The sequence below is a fragment of the Chinchilla lanigera genome, unplaced genomic scaffold (assembly GCF_000276665.1).
Source record: "Chinchilla lanigera isolate Chin_1 unplaced genomic scaffold, ChiLan1.0 scaffold00016, whole genome shotgun sequence".
NCBI lineage: Eukaryota > Metazoa > Chordata > Mammalia > Rodentia > Chinchillidae > Chinchilla > Chinchilla lanigera.
This window is the reverse complement of record NW_004955417.1, coordinates 15,036,386-15,058,179: the sequence shown is the minus strand read 5'-3', so window position 1 is coordinate 15,058,179 and position 21,794 is coordinate 15,036,386. Positions and strand designations below refer to the sequence as shown.

Here is a 21,794-nt window from a genome sequence, read left to right as displayed (position 1 = left end):
TTTTGTGACTTACCAGGTACTTTTTGTGCTGCTTTGACACTAAGGCTTCCGTTCAGGTTTGATAGTGATGCTAACAGACATGGTTTGTTAGGATGAGGAACAGGTTCCATGGAGACCACAATCTGAGTTGTATGGACAGAAATTTTTTGAAAGTAGGAAATGGTTCTCCATGTGCTTTCTTGAAATGAAATCTTATGCACTCCATCACCATGAACTTTAGGTTTAGACAACTTTCCATGAAAACTGGAGACTGGAGGCTCATCTTTACTCAGCACAGTGTACGACAGGGTTGAAGTTTCCTTGTGATGTGCAAAGCTGTGAGCATTTTTAATCTTTTTTAAAAAGTGGTTTATCTGATCCAGTTTGGTAAAACTCAGGTTCATTTTCAAAGGCTTTGATATATCCAAGCTGATGTCCGCTACAGAAGTGAAAAAAGATAAAAGAAATTAGCAAAGCTCTCACTAAATACTCATTAGGATTCCAGAATGTTGTATTTCTTTCACCACTCAGTTAACTATTCTTTCAATGAAGTTACTTGAAGGAACATTATTCTTGGACTACTTAACTACTTATATTCTTGGCCAATTATTGTGATTTCCTGACACAGCAAGGGCCACATATAGACATCAAGACCATTTATTTCCACTTCAGCCTCCATATCCCAGGGCAAAAGGAAACAAGCTTTTTAACTTGTTGCTTATCTGAAACCAACACACTTTTTCCCAAGGAAAAGCAAATTCCCTTACTACCCAGAACAATATTTGATACAAAATACTGGTGTCAATCAACACTGGTCCAAGTAACTTACTGAAGCAGCCTCTCTTACCATTCTCTAATTGAGTTTTGTGGAAAATATTTTGTTTTTCCTTTTGACCAGCTACAAACCAGAAAATTTCCAATACTTTCCCCTACCGTCTGCATTGACAGAAGTTGAAATACTTCATTCAATATAGTACATAGAGATTCTTAAAATCTACAGTCCACTAACATATCTCAGATATCAGATGTTGTCCTTGTCATTTAGTTGTCTGACATTAAATAAAACTTGTCTTATTATTTTTATTTTACCTTTTTGTTTGACCTTCAATTATCTTCTTTTTTGGTTTGTATTATCAGTAAGACTTTAGACTACAAAAATCATGAGGGCAGAGAACGTCATACATCTTTATAACCCAGTGTTCAGCGCACTGTGTCTCACAAATGTATCTAACAATGAATGTTAGAACTTTATTGAACATAACAAGTGTTCATTTCATTGGAGCCTGAGGATGTAACAGAAGACATAATCCCAATGCAGCTGGGAATAGCAGTTATTAAGTGAGTCAAGTTAATGTTCCGTGTCTACTTTCCTAAGGAGGGTTTTCCTCATCTTTCTTGGATTTTGACACCTCTGGATTTCTTCCTATAGACCCAAGCTCACTTTGGCACCATCCTTTTCAAATGTGCCCTCCTTCCTGCTTGTCCACCTGTCCTATCAGGCCTAGCAAAACTTGGAGAGTCTTGGCTCGAGCAAGTTGTCTACTAGAAAAGATCAGATACTGCAGTCACCCTTACACAATTAAAAAATGTTCTTGTCTCATTTTTTTTTTTGAACAGAAAAAAAATCTTAAAGGAATTTTTAGTAGTGCATATCAGTTACACAGAATAGTGGATTTTATTTTGGCATATTCAAACATTCATATAAGTACTTTGATCATTTCTACCCCTCCATCATCTCCCTGTTCTTTCCTTTTACCCATCCTCTTCCTCTTCTCTAACAGTCTGTCTTCTACTTTTATGTCATCTCCCTTTTAAAAAATTTTTTCTGAATTCCTCACATAAAAATGTGACATCTGACTGTCTAAGTCTTATTTTTCTTAGCATGACCTCCAACTTCATCCATTTGCCTGTAAGTGACATAATTTGATTCTTTTTTACGGCTGAATAATATTCAACTCCTCTGTATATTCCTGAAATAATGAAAGTCAGCATATGATACAGGTATGTGCCTACCTATGTTTACTGCAGCACAATTCACAACAGTAAAGCTATGAAAACAACCAAGGTGCCTGTCAAGAGGTGAGGGGATAGAGGAAAATACCGAGTATATGCACAGTGGCTTGAATGCCTGAGAGAAAGGGAGTGTATTCATGCAGTGTTTTGGAAGCAAAATGCATAAACTGTAATCAGTGGATTTGGACTAGGGAAAGAAATAAAATGAGAAGTCAAAAAGTCAGATTTCTCACTTAGGCCACATGGTGGATTATACAGCTATTTAGTGAATGTAGGGAATAAAGAAGGTCTCTACTAATTGCTTCATGAGGAATTAATGGATTTTTTTGGATGGATTGACTTGCTGAGTTTGGGGGAGCTCAGTAGAAGGAATATCTAGCTTTTTTATTTGCTCATTTTTCCCTTTGTTACATTATCAAACATTAATTTAGCCAAAACAGGCCAAATAGTAGTTCAGGTACTCAGAATACTAAGACACTGGAAACTCTCTACTATTTAGGAGGTCAGTGAATTATGACAGATCTATAAGCAGGTAATTACAAACCACCACCCCCAAAACCCAGATTTCTGATGACAGCAAAATGCACAATACATTCTGGAAGTGATGATGAGAGGCACCTCACTCACTAACAGCAGTCAAGAAAGATTTCCCAGAAGTGACTCAAGGACTGAGTCTCAGAACATGTTAGGCAAGCAGCCAGAGTTACAAAGTTTTCATATGTGTTCCTCAGTCCACAATGGTACCTACGAGATGAGGGTCCACATCAAGCTAGGAGCTGGCAGTTCTCACATATACCATCCTATAAATGCTATGCAAATTTGCACTTAGGGAAAAATAGATCTTTTAGGTTCATCAGTTTTTTAGGTGAATGTTTGGCCAACTTCCGGGCCTAATTATATGGGCCCTTTAAAGGGGATATAAAGAAGACAAGAGGGGAAGTCAGAGATTTGAAGAATGGAGAGGGCTTTATGCTTTGAGGATGGTAAGGGTCAAATGAGAAGGTCCCTACAGCACCCTTTGGGCAACCTTTGAATAGCAAGTGACAAGGAACTGGGAACGTCAGTCTTACAAACCATAAGGAACTAGATTATATAATCAACTGGAATGAGTTTAGAAGTAGATTCTTTCTAGGAGCCTCCAGATTAGGGCCTCATCCAGATGACATACTGATTTTGGCTTTATGAGAGCCCCTGAGCAGAAAACCCAGCTGAACCCACCTAGACTGCTGAATTTTAGGACTGTGAGAGAATCAATCTGTGTTGCTCTAAGTGTATTTGTTATGCACTAAGAGAAAACAATATCAAAGAAGTTACAAGGCCTAGGAATATTTGCCTTTGCTTTGCTTATCTTTCCTTTCAAAGGCAAAAACACCTAATATACCTCAAAAATGTCCAATATGTTCTTCCATTTTTTAGCTCCCTATTCTTTTTCTTTAAAAAAAAAATTCAGGGTTCCAAGAAAGAAGAAACTCTGTCTCTCCTACTGGAGTGAATACAGTCTTAAAGTCTATACAGAATAGCTATTTGACGATTTTCAAAAGTGAAGGTTAACAGGTCAAGGAAGAACAGAATTCAAAATACTACCTAAATACGAATGACTTTCTCATATATCCTCTCTCTTGCCCCTAGCCTACTGGGTACACTGTGCAGATAAAGGGATATAAGGAAAAAAACCTCTATTTCTGAATTCAAAGAATGTGAAGGGCAGCTTCTAATGCTTAGAGGCTATTGAAATTTTCTGCCTTTTTTCTTCTTTTTTTCATTGTCTTGTGTGCCAGAAGAACGACTTTTTTGCAGTTCTTTCAATGAGACCATCACTACTGATATCAAAATCCAAGATAATATATGAAAACAACACACCTGTATCCCTCAAGGAAAGTGTCAGCTGGGCATGGGGGGTGGTGCAAATCTGTAACCTCAGCATTTAGGGAAGCTGCCGTAGGAGCATCTCTAGTTTGAATTCTGCCTGGACAATTTAGTGAGACCTTATCTTAAGTAAATAAATAAACTTAAAAAGACGGGGCTGGGGATGAAGTTCAATAGTAGAGCACTCCTAGCTTTGATCCCCAATACCATAAACCAAACAGGGAAACATAAAATTCTTATTTAAAAAAATCTAGTAATACCCAGCAAGGTTTATCCTGGGATTGCAAGAGTTAGATCAACTAATGTAACAAATTAATAGCTACAGCTAATCTACAGCTAAAATCAGAATCACAAAAGACTGAACACATTTCTAAGATCAGGAACAAGGTAAGGATGTCCATTCTCATGACCTGTATTCAGCATAACAATGGAAACCACAGGCAGTGAAATAAGACAAGAAAAAAGATATTCAAGGCACATAGATTGAAAGTAAGTAAATAAAACAGTGCCTTTTTGCAGATAAAATGATTGTACATATCGAAAACCCAGTGGAAATCTCTGGAAAACCTCCTAGAATTTCAAAGGCTACTTTTGACAAAATTTTAGAATATAAGGCTACCATACAAAAATAAATGGAATTCCTAAAAACTAACAATGTACAGGTGGAATAAAAATTTTAAAATAGAGAAAAGAATTTAAATAGATCTGATTAAGAGAATACTTAAATGTAACTCTAATAAAAATATACAGAATCTGTATGCTCAAAACTACAAAATGCTAGAAGCTGAGTGGTAGAGCTTACGTTTAGCAAGCATACTCCATGGGGTTGAATCTCCAGTGCTAAGTAAATAACAAACAAAATAATGGACAGAGACACTGTACACATAACACATATAGGAACTGGCAAATTCAACATAACAATTCTTCCTAAGTTAATCTATAGTTTTAACACAATTCCAACAAAAATTCTAGCAGTATATTAGATACAGATAAAATGAGTCTAAAATTTATATAGCAAAGGAAAAGAACTACAGTAGCCAAAAGACTTTTGAAAAAGATATCAGCAGAGGAATCAAACTACTTGATTTTAAGACCTACTATAAAGCTACCATGATCAAGATAGTATAGTCTTTGAGAAGGAATGAATATATATATATCAGAATCAGGAACAAGGAATTCAGAAATAGAGTCCAAATAAATGTTGTCAAATAGTTCTTGAAAAAAGTGGAATGGCAGTTAAATGGAAAAAGTAAGGTTTATCAACAAATGGTGTTGGATATATATATGCAAAAAGAAAAGAACAGTACCTTGAACACAGCTTCATTTCTTATATGAGAATTAACTCAAATGGTAATAGATTTAAATATTAAAACACACAGCTATAAAGTACTTTTAGGAGGAAAAAGGGAGAAATTTTCAAATTCTGGAGACAAGTAGCTCTTATGATACCAAAAAAGCACAATTCATTTAAAAATTATAGATTGGACTTCATCAGAATTAAAAATGCTCCCTAACAGGTAGTGTTAAGAGAATGGTAGTGTAAAAGGTAATGTGAGGAGTATTGTATGAATATAGACATATGTGAAAAATCATAGAATGATATACCAATTATTATACAATTTTACTATATGTTAATTAAAAATTTAGTTCAATGCGTGTTATGTGGGTGACAGTACAGATTTTCTGATTCCAACGTTTTTTACCCCCCTGTGTGTTTCTTAAAGCCTTACTAAAAGGGCCCAGAGCTCCTGAATGTAGAAGTCTACTTTAGGCCCAAATGTTAACCAGCTTTGCACTGAATCAGTCTCCCTTTCTCATAAAGTTTGCCTCAAGAGTCTCACTGTGGTTTCATGTTACTTTTCACTCACCACAGACCCTCCAATAAGGTAGAACATTTATAGTCAGTCCTACTACACAATAAATTTTAAAAGATATTTCTTTTTTATCAGCAGAGTTCAAATTCTGATAATTCAGAAAAAGAAATATGTACTAATAATCTAGACACACTGATGAATTTCAGCTGTAAATCTATTTCAGTAATATTGTTGTTCTTATTTTACAAAATATAACTTCTGAACAGTCTGAAGTCAGAAAGATGTATTTCCCAAAGCAACCTAAAGGGATGGCCTACGATTTTATTCAAGGATATTAGCACAAAATAAAGACGGCAAACATGTAATTTAAATTATAATTGCCTTTCTTGTATCTTGTAAGAGTCAGGAATCTCTTTTAGATCACTAGTTCACATAACTGATTAACCAGTTCTAAACATATTTTAGCATCAGGATAATATGTAGCACTATGTTGGATCTCCCGTAGTTTATCCCAAAAGTGGAAGTGTGGTTTTAAACTTGAATAACTTTAGAAGAGTAAATACTACAGAATGTGAAACAAATCATCTGAAAATTTATGTAAATTTCTTATACATCTACTTTGTTTCATGAATTAGCACTGTCCTTTGTAATGTTAACCTTTTGTGGTACTGGCTTCTTCCTGACTCTCAGAGCCGTGGATTAGAAGGGAAAAGCTACATATTTGGACATACCAGTCACTCTTTCTTGTGTGGTCCTGTCAAAACTGCTCTAATCTCTAAGGTGCACCTTAAATTTAGGATTACAAATAAAATCCCTCCTTGACTGAGCAGCAACTGATGAAAGTTTTTAGGAAGTCGGAAAATCTAGTGGAGCTATATGTAGTCCAAGATAATTGTTAACTTTTAACAAAGAAACAATATTGTTATTGAAACATTAAGTCATCCATTTTTTCAAATGTTTGCTGTATGTCGGTTTACATGGAGTATCTTCCACAGCAGGTGTCCCACAGTGAAGTGTGCTGAACTGTCTTGCAAAACACATCTTGTTCCATGTGTGTAAACAGAATTGCTGGGGAAGCAGTTTGGGCAAGTTGGACAGCACTATAGGCCGAGAGGAGGAAAAGCAAGTCTGAAATGAAGCTATACTATAATACCAAGTATTTCTTTCTCAACTACCAAGTCCACCAAGAAACAAGAATCACATACCATAATGAGAAGCACTATACATTAAGTAGCACCCTTTGTTGCTGTGTAAGGTTCACCAATATGTGTAAATCCCTCAACCCAAATCCTCATAAAGTCATTGTCACCTGCTAATTCAACAGATTTGGACTGATATTTTTATTACCCAGTGTCAATACATTTACATATCATGAATTAGCCAGGCAGCGTTTGGTAGAAAATTCATGTCTTCACTGTGAATATCTTCAGTCCTATGACAGGAAGATTATTTTTAGAAAAGGGAAAAATTATGCAACAAAAATTTTTGGCATTTTTAAACATAAAAAATAAAAATGAAGCAAGCCACTTTTTAATGTCTTTTCTACTTTTAAAAACTAATGAAATAGAGTATCTTCATCACTAAGACAAAAACACTAAAAAAAGGCTAAACATCTTTTTGTTTTCAACCGAGATATAGTGGAAATTATGTAATGTTTTACAATAACTGGAAACATAAATGGATGATAAAGCACCAGGCATACATTGTTAATGTTGTTAATGTGGGTTTTATTCCAATTACCAGCAAAGTCTTGTGTTTAAGACTTTTAAATTTTTTTCATAATCCTCACTGAAGTTTAATTAATGGATTATTTTTCAGAGTTTAGATTTTAGGAATGTTCAATAATAGAGACTCTCCCAGCTGGGTCATCTACTTTTCTGCCAGATCTAATTTCTCTTCATCCCTGGAATGTATTCTGTATCTTTAAGTGACCAAATAAACTCATGTCTGTCAATTATTAGATTCTAATTACTCTTCAAAACTTTCTGAATAGCTACCAGGAAACCAAATGATGGAATGACTATTGAGTTAAAAGGAGATTAGACAAATATAAATAAATTACAGTTATTTTATGCTCCCATCACCCTAAAAGGTGACTTAATAGTGAAAGGAAAAGAATCATATTTCAATAATGAAATCAGACAGGGAATTCAAGCCCCAGAGGTGATTCCCCTAAGTTTATGTTAATGCACACCTTGTGGGGGACCAAACATCAATTGCAAAAGTTTCCTAAGAACTATTCCAGCTATTTTCTCATTTAAAATGTTCCAACTTTACTTGACCCATTAGTCATCATATTACTTACATTTATGATGTATCATGAAATCTATTACCAAAAACCCGATGGGTTCAATATGGCTTGTTTCACTCAAATCATAACATTTGTGAAAGAGAACTTTGTTAAGTGATTCTTCCTTTGGAATTTTATTTGCAAAACACATTTTTTTAAAAGACAAGTAAGGCCTACTAGGAAAACATTCAGTTATACATGGGTGGCTATGTACAGACACAAGAATAGGGGTGCTTTTATTCCTCGTCTTAGAGGTAAATGCAAAACACGGGTGTAACAAATCTACAATTGAATAGTAAAGGTGCTCATGATGACAGTGGACAGTGGAGGCTGAGTATTCAGGGGTGTGAGAGCTAGAACACTGGAAAGCTGCCCAAAACAATGAGGTCAGTATGTTTTTGATGGCATGACAGGTAAGGACTTCAGTGGAAGCAGATATGAACGCTTTAATTAATGATGGCATACCATGTCCAAATGGGTCCTGTCCCAGGTGCTCTGAAGAGGGTCAGAGTCAAGGACCTGTGTTAGCCAGTAGCAGTTCATGGTGCTTATCACTTAGATCTGGACATCATCACTACTAGCAAAATTATTCAAGCACATATTTTCATGATCAAGCATTGACTGCTTGAATTCATCATAAAGTTAGGATTATAGAATAATTACACTGTTTTTGTAAACTGAATGCATGAACTGGATTCCTCTAAATGAACTTGTCTCTTCTAAGTACTAGCAATATAAGGCTAAATAACTCCCACGCTCTAATAATTTTTGCAGCTTTTTGGTGCCTATTATCTTTGTTTTGCTCTTGTCAATACTGGCATACATTCATTCTTGAAGACAACAGATAGATACAACTTTTGGGAAAAGCCAAATGTTGTTTTGAGTTAACTTTAGCAAAAATATATTACCAAGCTGCTTATAAAAGAGAGAGCACTTAAGAGATCAGTGAGTGGAAATCAAAGAAGATCACTGAAAGAAAGGGACTCAGGCTAAACCTAGTGGCAGCTCAGAACTAGGGTGGGCGGAGAAAAAGGAAGTAAGGATTCCAGACTGAGGGAGCAACAAGATTTAAAATATAGAGAAGCCAGTTTACAGAGGCTCTGTCTTGTTCAGGCTGAGGAGGTTCATTTGAGATTCAGGCAGCCTGAAGAGACACACATCAGGTTAAAGTCTGAACGTGCCTTTTTTTTCTCAAGCCTCTAGCCCATCCACCTGCCTTTGCAGCAGTCCAACTACATACTATATAGGGATCTATACAATAGTGGATATGTGCTAGTATCAACCTTGGTTTTATAAGTTATTTACCTTGGCCAGCATAGACCTTGGTTATATCAGTGATTTATACTGAGACTGACAAAGTGCACTTGTGCTGAAATCTTGCTGACTTGAACTTAATATTCACCAGAAATGTCCCCACTACTAGCCTGAACCAAAGTGTAGCCATCTTAGGCTTTATTTTTCCATACAGGCTTCCACTCCCAATAATGTGACAATCTGAGCATACAAAAATAATAAACTTACAATAACACCAACCAGTATCAATTAACCGGCCATCACTGAGATACACTAGAAAACCAATTCATTTTTGAAAATGTAAGGAAAAGAATGAAGCATTTATCCTGCCTTTGTCGATGAACACTACTACTAAGTAACCAAATATTTGATGAGGACATGCTTCTCTTCACAGAAGACTGGCAGCTAACACATGAAAACAGGAATGTTAAAAATAGGATATTAGTGTCTACAATCTCCAATAAATTTAGGTATTAAACATCAATGGCTTGCTAATATCACAAAAAGAGAAATCTTCGGACATTATATACATCCTTATGGAACAACACAAAACCTCTTACAAAGAAGCCTTGCTTTAAAAAACCAAATGAACCTAAATCAGATTAAACCAAAAAGTAATATATATGTAGAAAATATAGAGGACAGGGGCACTAAGAGTAGGGGCTGCAGAAAGTTTGTCTTAACAGAGGAACATAGGTGGCCAAGATTCGTAAGATTGGTAGGAAAAGCTCATTTTTTGAGGAATTACTAGTTGTCAAGGAAGAATCTGAAGTCAAGGCTACTAGTAAACGAAGTGTGGAGTAATCAGGGATTCCACCTACACCAAGGAGGTAGTAAATACGATGGAGGATTATTTTACAGAAAAAAAAAACAACTAAAAATACCTCAAACAGAATGAAGGAAGAATCAAAAATGATAGCGCCATTGTGAGAGTACACGACTGGAATAATGCTATGATTCACTGTTTTAAAGACATTTGAACACTATAATAAGGAAAGGTGATAAAAGGCAAGAGGAGGGAAAATAATGTGAACATGTTTAAAAGAGTGAAACATATCTACTAGGTATGCAGAGAAATAGTCTTGGAGTTAGACGTAAGTGAAAACTAGAGCTAAGCATCTGGACTTTGTTAGCGCAAAACAAGATGGTTGAGGCTATTGTTCAAAGATTAGAACAGAAGCTCAGCACTGCATCTTTGGGAAGACACAAGGTTAGATAGTTAAAGGAAATAGAGCTGCAGGTAAGCAACAGTTAGGGAGGCCAGATAAGGTTCTTTTTCCTCTTCTGTCTTAGCCTACTCCATGCTGCTACCACAGCAGGATATTCCCCACCCACTTCATTCTCTTCTGTAGAAGAATAATTATCACAAAATTAGGCTCCATGAAGGAAGTTTTTTAAAAAATTAATTAATGGCCACTCGACTGACTCAAAGAATGTGAATTGGTGCTGGCCCCTTATAGGCTCACCATCCCACGATGAGCATCTTTGGGTCCAATTAATTATCCAAGCAGCAAAGAAGTGCAGCCCCATCAGAGGGTACCACCCTTAGCTAGACTTTCAAAGAAGACTTCAGTCCCTTCACTCTACAGTGCAGGAATGTAAGTGATATGCCTTATTGGTGCATTGATGGGAAATTTGTTACTAAAATCAGACTGTTGTCTGAATGAAATAAAGTTTATTTTAAAAATCAGTTTGTTACACATCATTTTTTTTCATTTCTTCCTGAAATAGAAATTGTAGTTGAAAAACTAAGGTTGAAATATGAAAGGCTTTCCTGCATTTCAAATTCACGGTCCATTCCCTATTTGACATCCTGACATCAAGTTTATGGTTTTATTTGATAATCAAGGGGAAAATAAACTAATAATATTATGCTGACACTGGAAACTGGACATAAAACCCAGGAAATGTAAACATCAAGGTTCTTATGGTTTTATTAATTAATTTCTATTTCTTAAATGTAGAAGATAGTTATAATATGGCTATAAAATTGAATTAACTTAGTGGCAGGGCTCCAGTGATGAGACAATGGGCTTTACCCTAATTTCTGGAAAGAGAAGGGGCAAAAAGCAAAATACTTGGGAAACATTAAGAGAAATTAATTCATTAGAGTTAGTTTCTGAAGATCTTTTCTTTCACCTTGAATCTTACTGCTTTTAAAAATTGTATTATTATCCAGGCATAGTGGCAGATCTCTGTAACCTCGGTAACTTGGGAGTCTAAGGCAGTAGGATGGTAAGCCATTCTGGGCAATTTAGCAAGACCCTCTCAGAAAATGAAAAAAAAAAAAAAGCTGGAGACACAGCTGAATGCTCTCTGGCTCCGATTCCCAGTAGAAGTGGGGAAAAATCATTTTATTTAGTCTTCATTTTCTTTAGGTCATCTTTTTCAGGAATCTTAGTCTCCCTGAATCAGTCATCTTTAATTCCCACTGAGTAATAAATTTAATAAGAACAGAACACAAATGCAGAGTTCACCAAGAAAATAAAGATATTAAAAACACACAAATATTTAGGGGAAAGTAATTTAAAATTTCTACTTTATATTTTTATAAGTTAAAGCTACTTGGTATATTATGATACCTGGGAAGTCTTCCTATTTTACAGCACTTAAGTATATATTTTCATTTAAATCAAAGAAGTTTGTGGAGATACAATAATTTAGGATGTTTAGGAAATTTTAAGCACTCATTAAAATCATTGTAACATATAAAATAGTAAGTTAACACAAAAGAAAACAGTATTCAGAATAAGATTATAACCAATTAAGTCACACAGATTTTTAAAACAGAAATCAAATAGAACCAGAAATGAAACCAATCCAAAGCTAAAATGAAATTAGAAAAACTGAAAACCACATAGGTAAATAATGAACAAGTTAAATAGGATGAGATTAAAAAAAGACATCAGTGATCATGTGTCTCAACTATAGGTGTATGGATACTGAACCAAAGGTAATGTCAAACTGCATTCATAACTTTGTGTTTGATACAAACATGTTATTTAAATCATATGATGAATAGATGCATGCTAAGCATTAATTCATAATAAAACAGAAATGACAAGAATTTGTCTTGATTTGGCACTTTTATTCTTTTTGTTATTTAAATGTCATTTTATGGATACAGTGAGGTGTGGTTCAAAACTTTTTCTGCAGAAGAACAATGAAAAAAATACCAGGGAGTTCCAATGTTTTTGTAAATGACCCTGAGTTAATTAGAAAAATCTGCACCCTTTCCAGTTCTTCTCACGTGTCAGCTCTCATTAAATTTAAAAAAAAAAAAAAAATCTCATTTCAAAGTTAAGAAATCCTATGGTTAACAAAACTTTTAAACTGGGATCAAATGGGCACATTCTTCCATTTCTGTGTGATGTCATACCAAACACACTACAGCTGAATTTGGATTTCCAAGAGTAGAATGATTTTTCAATATAAGAAGTATCTGATTTAACACTAATTTTTTCTCTGTAGGCGAACTGTGTTGGGAACAGGTGGCCCTGCTTTCAATTACAGAGGGCTAGCATGCCAGTGTGAGGCCTGGATTAGTTCACCTTCTCACGGGGAATTTTCCTCGGTTGGGAATGGATTTATTATGGCTTCACACATGGAATAGAGCTCATGTCAGCTGAGGGCAGTGACATATCATATGATTCAAATTAACCTGCTGTGGACTGTTCCGCAGGGCTTAGATTGTGTATTAAAATGACGACATTTTAAAAACAGCTTGAAAGAAACCAGGATTGCTGAACTGCAATGGTTCCAATTTGTTCCAACTAATCTATCACCTGCTGGAGATATTATTCTAGTGGGTTTTTGGTAGCTGCTGTTTTCCAGGTTTCTCCAAGCCACTGACCTTGCTAATGGGTATAATCGTTGCCTCTGAAGGAAGGAGGTGGGGGCTGGGAGAGCGCTGAAGGAGTTTTTGGTGTAGAACTTAGGACCAGCCATTTGCCTAAGGTAATTCAAAGTGAAGAGAGGAAATAAGCGCATACTCAAGAACTCTGAGCTGGTTTTCCAAATACAAATTGCAGAATTTGTATCACCTTGTTCACAGAAAATAATCCCTAAAAATAATTTTGAAAGGCTGGATTCAAGAGCTTTTAAATTCCTACCTTTTTGAAGAAAATTTAAGATTAGGCAGTTATAATCACTATCACCTTGTATTTCAGGGTCACAACTGTTGTCACTGTAACCTAAATTCAATAGCACGAAAAAAATTTACTGCTTTGGATATGCAGCAGTAAGGCATTCCTTGGCAATGATACGTGAATAGATGTATATACAGATTAAAAAACTAATGGCAAGAAGTTTCTTAATGATAATACTTAATGAGAACATTGTGTAAGAAACAAGTATTATTTGTAATGCCTTAATTATTATTTCTAGTGCTTCTTATTTTTCAAGGGAGGTGAAGAGTACCAGAAAATATAAACTTTGTTTTACCCCTTCTCAGCATAAATTAATATAAAATTAATACCCTTCCTTAGATTCCTATTATGTTAAATTTGAAAAAATTTTCATGAGTTGCCAAATATCTATAAAATAGATAATACATTCAATATGTCAAAATTGTTTTAATGTGCCTTGTTATTCCTATTTAAATAATGTTAATATTCCCTATGGCTTTTTGATTTCCAAGTTAACATAGACTGGCAGTCTGACAATATAATGACAGAAGGTAATTATCTATGAACTTATTTGAAATGACAAACTGTTCACAGTAAGGAAATTTTTATCTAACATAGTAAATTTAGGAGCAGTTCAAGGTTGTTAAGATAGTGTTTTAGAGGAAGCCCCACAGAGCTGAAATAACTTTCAAAGTAACCTTCCCTTAATTTTAAAGAAAATAAAAGTACTTTTAGTCATAATGTACATTCTGCTTAATTTCCCACAATAAAAGTACCATTCTGAAAACTGTTTTCCCCTGATCCCAAATTTCTGGAGTAGGCCCCTCAAAAACTATCACTTGATGCTCTTGAAAAAGTCATATATAAGCAATTGGATAAGCAATCATATATGCATAGCACAGTCCCTAAATAATATTCACTTCATCTAAGAATTTGTTGAAATGCAGATATGCAAGCCCCACCTTCCAGAACTGTTAAATCACAATTTGCATTTTAACACTTTCTCCAGAGATGCTTCAAATGCAGCCTCAAGATTGAGCAGCACTACTGCAAAGTAACTTTTAATTCAATTACTTAAATGTCTGAATTTCTGAGTATTCATCACCATTGTTGAATGGACATGAAATCAGAAATGCTATATACCTAATTCCCAATTTGGAAAAATACCTTAAGAAACTTTAAGGTTTTGTGTTAAGAAACATAAAAGTATAATTATCTTAAAAATCACCTTTCTATTATACAGTCATATCAAATGCTGGAAGAATTAATATACAGTTTTTATGTACTCATTGGTGTTTTTCTTATGATTCAATTTATCTGGTTGCCTTGAGAATATTGTGCCGAATCCACCATCACCTTGCAGAGATCCCCAACCCTTTTTTTTTTTTTTTTCCCGGTACTGGGGATCGAACTCACGACCTTGCGCTTGCCAGGCAGGCGCTTATGCCACTGAGCTGTATCCCCAGCCCCCCCAACGTTTTTATAAAAACATCAAACAGAAACTGCCAGACAGCTTCCCAGCCAAACTCAGTGAAAGACTGACTAAATACAAAGGAAAGCCAAGGCTCAATGAGAAGTAGGAGGTAAATGAAATTTCTCTGTCACTCTTCTACGAACTAATATTTCATCTGTTCCAACATGTTATGTCTTTCACATAAGATAACTCTAAAATCAGGAAATGTACATCTGATACAATAAAAGAAAGTACTGTATCATAGTTTCAGTGGCAGAAGTTTCTTCTTAGTGGTACATGACATGCCTTTTCCTAAACTGATGGTGGTTTTAATTCAGTGAAAGACGACACTTCATACTTAATACTCAAGTACTAGGACTTATTCTCTTCCAAGCTATCTACTACCTTACACAAAGGTTTCTTCCAACACTTTAATGACTCCCTTATCCTTCATCATCAGTTTCTAACTTTCTTTCCATTCTTTAAAACCATGTCCAGATATCTATCATCCATAGAAACACTTCTCCATACTGGCACTGGAGGTACAAGCATACAAAGAACCAAGCCCCAGAGAGGAGCAAATGCAGGTAGTTTCAGGCTGTGTTCAGCACACACATTGTGACTGGCCCTCTCCATCCGCAGTCATGCAGCACAGGCGCACTGATGCACCACAATACATACACTCCATAGGGTCCACACGTGGGTATTTTCCCGGTCAAAATTTATGCTTTGCAGAGTTGACAAAATAACATCATTTGTTATACATTCTAAATGAAAAAACAAACTCTTTGATGACAAACACATTCTAAAATACTGTTAAATATAACAGAAGCTAAACTAAAATATAGTAATTTTCGCTAATACCTAAAATTATGTTGAAGAGAATAATAATAGAAGAAAAGGAACAAGACAAAGGAATAAGAAAAAGAGTGGGAAAAAGAGGAGAAAGAGAAGAAAAATATACTAGAAGTAGTGTAGTAGAGATATTAAGGTCTAGTCTTTATAAATACAAAGACTTAGATTTCTCAATAGTTTTTCTGCCACTAGGAGCATAGGCAATTTCCTTCACTTTTTAAAGTCTTAGAGTCTTTATTTATAAAACAGGATAATTTTAGTACCCATTTCTTGGGTTTTTATGACTATGTAAAGCACATTTGATATCTGTAGCTATGTATCTCAAATTAATTGCTTACTGTATCTCACTTTTTTAAACATTTGAAATAAGTGTACTTAACTACCTAATCTAGCTATGTCATATGTCCCATCCATCCATCCTTCTACCCATTTTATTTTCTTCATAACCTGGTAAAGAAACTGAGACGCAGAGGATAAGATCAATTGCTTAAGACAACACACCTAAGAGAAAAGGTAGAAATAAAATACTGGATCTTAGCTTTAAGTCAGCTATTCTTTAATTAATTACTTTTTGTCAGGGTAGAATAATTTTAAAGCATATTTATATTTGTCTTTTGATCTCTAGAATGGGCAGTCCAAAGACAGCACATTTTAGGAAAGCAAGTGAACTATGTATTTTTGGCAAAAAATGTCAGAATTTCCAACAGATTTTATATGTAATGACTATAATCACCTGGTCCATTAAGGAAGTCTTTAATGTGTAGTGTCACAAGGGAGGGTGGTATACCACTCTTACTGTCTATTTCTCCAGGCACGGTCTGTAGCCACACAGTGCTGTAATCAAGGCCTTCAGGCAGCGTCTTCCCAGGATCTGAAGTGACAAAATTAAAATTAAAAACATCAGTAACATTACTAACATCTCATTTTAGTGTCTAGATTTTTTGCAGTACATAGTAATTGCATTCATTGTCGAGAATTGGTACACATGCATAACGTATTTCGATTCTTTTTCCCTTTTCCCTTCCCTCCTTTTTTTGCCAGCATCTGATCCATTTATTGTAAGTCCTTAAAAAGTTTAGTGGACAAATTTAAGTTGATAAACAAATGAAAAAAAATAGCTAAATAACTGCACAGACCCTTCACTGTTTCATTTATTTGTGCACATACTGTATATAAGTACTTGTATGGAAAAAGACAAACTGTTTGTACAAGATGGGGGTCACAAAACCTTGTTTTCCAGTACTAGGCTAAAGAGAAAAAGACATTTTAAATCTCAGCTCATATCATCTTTGAAGGTAAAGTTTCTATACTCTGAGCTACTGACTGTATTAACAGTTTAATAGCTGGATTTCAAGAAATGATGTTGGAAACAAAGAACTGGCAACGCTGTCAGCTTGAAAAAGGCACACATGTTCAAAGATGAAGTGCATTAGGACTACTTAGGGGTTATTTGATCTGTTTCAGAGTTTTACCAACATTACAATCACTTTTTACTACTAGGCTTTTGAAGTTACCTTCAGTAGCTTTCCCATAACCTTCTTTAATGATAAAACTCAGTCAATCTAGTTCCAATCTTGACTGAAATGTGACATTTCATTTTTGACACTTTTCTGTTTACTGTTATGTATTTTTTACTTTTTCTGGTTAACATATATTTTTAAGAAACTGTATTTGGCTAGTGGTATTAGCAAAACGAATTTGCTTTTCAATATTTGGAAATAAGTTTTTTTATTGAAATAGCTCTTTAAATAAAAATGACTGCTGTATCTTGGCATACAGTACAGTAGGCTTTTAAAAACTTCTAAATATTCAGTTTTCTTTTATTATTTCATGATTGCTTTACTCTGTGTTTTAATGGCCTTTGAATGTCAATTTTATAGAGATATTCTTGCCACAGAGCCCATCTATTCCATTTTCAGTCTATTTGAAATGTGTTATTAAAGGGTTATTTATTTTAGGTTTTATTGATTGGACTGCTTTCAAGAATAGCATTTACATACAGTGTATTATATTCAACATATGGTTATATAGTATTACTGTCATATGTGAACTGGGCATATAAATTCTGCCTTGGAATTTGTATTTCTTGACCTTATCATGTGATCCTTATGAAATTTGGCACATATGAACCTTTATATGATTTCAAGAAAATACTAAAAGCAATTGATCGTGACGTTAGATCTATGTGGTAAAGATCAAACACTCAGCTAGTGCATTCTTCATTTTTTATATGATCAGTGAATTTAAAGCAGTGAAAATATGCATAGTAGACCTGCTACACTAGTTTTTCTTTTAAATACAATGGTCAGGTCTGGAGAAAGGGTTATAGCAAACTGTTTCTGGTACACGGTATCCTTAGTGTAGAAGCCATGTAAATGACTAAGACCTGAGTATTTATTTTTAGAGTCTCACCTAACTAAATATCATCAAAAATGTATAATTTTTCACTTTGGGAAGAAAAAATTATGTAACAGAAAACAACAATTAATGAACAGAAATGATGTAAAATAATGAACAAATGAATTATATATATATATATATGTGTGTGTGTGTGTGTATGTGTGTGTGAATTTTATACGTATGTGTATTTTTTGAAAGTGAGTCTCACAGTTTATTATGGGCTGGCCTTAAACTCATTATGTAGCCCAGGTTGGCCATGAACTTACAGTGATTCTTCTGTTTCAGCCTTCTGAGTGCTGGGATTACAGGCATGAGCCATCACATTTGGTTTTTATGATTATACTGATGTAGAAATATTAATACAATATTTAAAAATGACAAAGTAAAATAGGATAAGTAAAACAAGTAATAGGAATTGAGTATCCCACTTGTATGGATATTAAAAAAACTGTTACGCTTGTGGCATTTAAAAATACAACCCATTTACTATACTTTTCTAGAGATAAGGATTTAGATAAGGATTTAAAGTAGTAGGGGAATACATATTATAGATAAGTATATTATCATATGAAACATCAACAACAATACAACTCCAAATATAGAAAACGTGGGGATTTAGCTCAGTGGCACAGTGGCTGCCTGGCAAGCGCAAGGTCATGAGTTTGATTCCCGGTGCCGGAAAAAAACCAAAAAACCCCAAAAAACCAAAAATAGAAAATGTAAGATTGACATATTGTATATGACCACATAAAACTTTTATCAAAGGATATCCTGAGTAAACAGTCAAATAACAAAAATGACAAAATTGCAACATATGTGACAGTGACAGAAAAGATAGCAATATGAAGAGTTCACACAGTCAATATGGATACGCATCATAAAATTAGGAGAGACAATAGGAAATTAATAAAAAAATTAATGAACAATACATGAAGAAAAGCAAATGACATATAAACATTTAAGATATTATTATGTCTTAGCAAAAATAAACAAATATTTTAAGATAGAGATTTTCACCTGTTAGACAGCTTAAGACTAAAGAATTGATAATGCCTGAGGTGGGGGTTTATGATTAGATGTCTAGTTTTATGCAATAGTTGGCCTTTATGGAGCATAATTTTATAATCATAACAGATTTTGAATGTATGTATCATTTGATCCCACAATTAACTTGTAGGAATTTATTCCAAAGTAAAAAATCAGGTACACATAGACATATGTACATACATACTCACTGTAGAAATGCTTACCATTTTTCTACTGGGTTCTTCACTGATTTATTGAAGTAAATATTTCTCTTTTGTATGCTAGTTGTTTTTCAAATATATTGTGGTGCTTTTTGCATGGACACTTTTTAAAATCAATATGGTAAAAATATACTAATTTTTATTTCCTCAGTTTATCTCTAGGTAATTATAGATATTCTTATCATTTGTTTTTTGAGACAGGTTCAGACTGGCCTTGAACATGCTACATAACCTAAGCCGACCTCAAACTTGCAATCCTCTACCTCAGCCTACTAGAGCGCTGGGATTACAGGTAAGTGCCGCCATACCAGGCCAAATCATACCAGATTTTGAAGCATTATAAACTTTTCATTTTAACTTTTAACTGTTTAGTCTTTGTGAAGAGTACTACTTTTATGAAAAACAGGAAAAATCTGTTCAGCTTCACTCCTTAGAATATAAAAATTAAAATGAGAAACAAGTTTCATTCATTAGATTAGATAAAAAAGATTGTAAATATCTTGTGGGGAGGTGAAGAAGAGAAATGGGTCCTTCCATGCATGGTGGATAAGAGTGTATACATGCAGTACAGGATTTTTGCAGGGTTGAGCTTGACTGCCAAAATTTTACATGTCTATGGCCTTCAGATCAGAAAAGTCATCTATAAAACTCTACCTTAAAGAACTACTAAAGAATACATAGATAAATGTCCAGGGAAGTGAAGTGTACTATCATTTGAAATATTAAAAGTCTGGTAAATATAAAACTAAGTGTCCATCTATGGAGAAATGGTAAAATAAATAATGGATAAAGAATGGATAGTACATGGAATACTATGCTGCTGATAAAAATAATAGAGTGAATCTAATGTACTAATATAGAAGACCTTCAGACCTTCTATGTTTAGGGAATAAAACAGAGAAACAGGACACTATGTTTAGTAAATTCAAGGGTAAGAATCTATCATTATACATACATACACATCCACCTTATTTTTAAGTACTGGAGGATGACCATCTTTGGAATAGTCCTAAATATAAGATGACATATGGACCCAAATTTAATCAGGAGTGAAAACAAAATAGGACTCTACCAAGAATTTACAAAAATTAAGAGAAGGGGGAAAGAAAATAGTGTTTCAATAGATATTTATTTATTTATTTATTTAGGTCTTTTTTGAGACAGGGTCTCTCTATTCAGTTCAGTCTGGTCCTGAACTCACTTTGTGGCACAGGCTGGCCTGGAACTCGCAATAACCCTCCTGCCTCAGCCTCTGGAGTGCTGGGATTACAGGCATGAGCCAACACGCCCGGCTTCAATAGGTATTTAATGTCTTTCCCTCATCAAGGTAAAAACTGGATGAACAACAAATTCTGCTCATATGTTAGAGAGGGGACTATGTGCCTTTCTTATGGTAGAAGTGACAGGGCCTGGCCTTGTATTCTGGCTCCAATTCTGTCCTGGGGCAATTACAGGGGTAGATGAGTTAGTAGGAGATAAAGGAACTAACTGGCAATAGCAGGTAGCAGAATCAGAACTAAGCACTAAAGCAACTGTAAAAGTTTAGAAAAATTTCTCTAAAGAAAACAAAATTTTTTTGTTTTGTTTTTTTTTTTTTGGGTTTTTCTCCGGTACCAGGAACCGAACTCACGACCTTGCGCTTGCCAGGCAGGCGCTTTTGCCGCTGAGCTAAATCCCCAGCCCCCGAAAACAAAATTTTGATGACTACTTCCCAACAAAATATAAGGACAAATGGTTTTAAATATATATTTAACTTTAGAGAATTGATAAAACAAAATACCCAAAAATATGTTTATGATTCAATAGTCATTGAATGCATGATAGAACTGGTATCTCCTCTTCCAGTTTTGGGTAAAATCTCTACCTCATGCACGCTGGTACTCGTGGTGGTTGGCTTAAGGCACAATAGCAGAAAGGTAAGTCAGAATCCCTAAGAATGGCTCATGTTCCAAAGGTCCCATGTAGTCTTTTACACTCAAGAGCTAGAAACCAAGGAATATGATTGCTAGTTTTTTTTTCATTTTAACGTTCCTTAATTACACCAACAGGATGAGAAAATGAATTATATTCACATTCTTCAGGTTCCATACACCTGGGAAGTACCAGATAAATTCAGTTTAACAGGGCTTATAAATAGAATGACAAATAGAATTGTTTCATAATGGAAGATCCTTCAGACTTTTCCATATTTAGTAAACCCTTATTTATCAAAGAAGAGGAAACTCTCTAATAGACTAAACTGCTAATGTTGATGAGTACATTTACACTGTTGTCCCTAAGCCTAAGAAATTAGAGAAAGTTGTATCTTATGAGGCTAGGAAATGGGTCAGAATAAATGACAAACAGCTCATAGCTATAAAGCTCTTACAAAATGAGTCATAACTCACTTCGAAAAGGTACTATTATGGACAAAGCTGTAAAGCTGTAATATTTGTTTTCCTTTTGGGCTGATCTGAC

General features: G+C 34.7%; 1 protein-coding gene across 3 annotated transcripts in view; it reads right to left on the bottom strand.

Moving 5' to 3' along the window:
* Vps13b (vacuolar protein sorting 13 homolog B (yeast)) overlaps window positions 1-21,794 on the bottom strand; it is a 657,708-nt gene that overhangs the window by 169,927 nt on the left and 465,987 nt on the right. For all 3 annotated transcript variants that reach the window (XM_005381857.2, XM_005381855.2, XM_005381856.1), the window contains exons 35-36: window positions 16,424-16,561; window positions 14-418 (exon numbers count right to left, since the gene is read on the bottom strand). In XM_005381857.2, coding sequence (XP_005381914.1) covers window positions 14-418; window positions 16,424-16,561 — 543 coding nt within the window. The remainder of the gene's footprint in view (window positions 1-13; window positions 419-16,423; window positions 16,562-21,794) is intronic.